At 52.0% G+C, this 1,434-nt stretch overlaps 2 protein-coding genes across 2 annotated transcripts in view; both read right to left on the minus strand.

Annotated features, from left to right (window-relative positions):
- Positions 1-282: 282 nt before the first annotated feature.
- Positions 283-789, minus strand: LOC103309126. The gene has a single exon (XM_008183806.1). The coding sequence runs from the start codon at positions 787-789 to the stop codon at positions 283-285; it is 507 nt and encodes a 168-aa protein (XP_008182028.1).
- Positions 790-995: 206 nt separating this feature from the next.
- Positions 996-1,434, minus strand: part of LOC103309127 — a 1,473-nt gene continuing 1,034 nt past the window's right edge. Inside the window, exon 2 of the mRNA XM_029489958.1 lies at positions 996-1,429. Coding sequence (XP_029345818.1) covers positions 996-1,429 — 434 coding nt within the window. The remainder of the gene's footprint in view (positions 1,430-1,434) is intronic.

Here is a 1,434-nt window from a genome sequence, read left to right on the forward strand (position 1 = left end):
CAGTGTCGCGCAAGTAGTACGGACAAGTGGGAATCCCTGGCCAACAAAATCGGTTGTTTTCAGCACTGGTCAAATCAGAACGCGCAAGCGACCTCCGACACAGATGACGCGTCGTGTATCGATGAAGGGCCGCAAACCGGCTAATGACCGTTGGGCAGGACGGCCGCGCGCTAAGTCCACGTGGAGCTTGGACAACCAGCAAGTTTGAGATTGTTTAACTAAGATGATGAGCGAGTCGTCAAGTTCCTCGCGATTTAAAAACTCTGATGCGTATTTCTGTTTTCAGGCTCTGCCTACAAAGCGACGCATCCAGGCAACCACTCTGACCATATTATGATATGAGGAGAATCGACTAAACCACTCCCCCTCAGGGTCGATTTGGACCGATAGCGAAGTGACCTTCGCTTCCGGTAGCTGTTCAATCGGCACTGCCGAGACCGACATGTCCCAAGTGTCAACATTGTCCTTGAGGAAAGCAGGACCCGACCAATATAGTAAATGCTTAACCAAGTCTGACGGCAATAACCCTCTGGAGGCGCAATCCGCCGGGTTCTCGGATGACCGGACGTAACCCCATCGGCAGGACGGCACCAGTTGACGGACCAAGTGCACCCGGTTCGAGACAAACACCTTGAAGCACGTGTGAGGGTTAACCAACCATGACAACACTATCTGGGAGTCCGACCATGCAAAGATCCCGTTGAAGCGGAGGCGAGTCAACCAACGGGCCAGGAGGACGGCCGCACATAACTCCAATCTTGGGATAGTGCTGGTCTTCATGGGGGACATTTTGGTTTTAGAACCGAGGAGATGTGTAGTGACCAGTCCTGGAGACGACGTTACTCGCAAATATGCTACCGCAGCATACCCGTGCTCCGAGGCATCGCAGAACCCGCATAACTGCACGTCGGAAGTAATGGTTGTCGACAGAAAGCGAGGAATCTCGACTTTTGATAATACTGGGAGGTCATTGAGTAACAGTTTCCAGGTCCTGATTAGGTCGTCTGGTAACGGATCATCCCATCCCAGTTCAGCTGCATAATGTGTTTTGCATGAAAGATCACCGGAGCCAGGAATCCGATCGGGTCAAAGATTGTGGCAATAGTGGACAACACCGATCGTTTAGTGATCACCTTGGTGACCGGACGTACATCAAAACCAAAAACGTCCTTGACTGGCTCCCAGCGGAGACCTAACACCTTGGTCGTACCTCCTTCTTTATCGTCGAAGTTGATCACGTCTGAAACGCGATCAGCTGCCGCAACGTCCAAGAGTACGCGGCGCGAATTGCTCGACCACTTTTTCAGCTCAAGTGCGGAACGTCCCAAAACAGCTTTTAACTCCGACTGCAGCTTTGATAATAGTTCCTCGGTGTCGGCTCCGAGACAAATGTCGTCGACGTAGGTCTGATACCTTAGTCCATCCTGGACTTCC

Source organism: Acyrthosiphon pisum, chromosome A2 (genome assembly GCF_005508785.2).
Source record: "Acyrthosiphon pisum isolate AL4f chromosome A2, pea_aphid_22Mar2018_4r6ur, whole genome shotgun sequence".
Classification (NCBI taxonomy): Eukaryota; Metazoa; Arthropoda; class Insecta; order Hemiptera; family Aphididae; genus Acyrthosiphon; species Acyrthosiphon pisum.

What these genes read in the sequence shown, in the direction of transcription:
- LOC103309126 (XM_008183806.1), bottom strand. Translation starts at nt 789, where the DNA reads ATGTCCCCCATGAAGACCAGCACTATCCCAAGATTGGAGTTATGTGCG.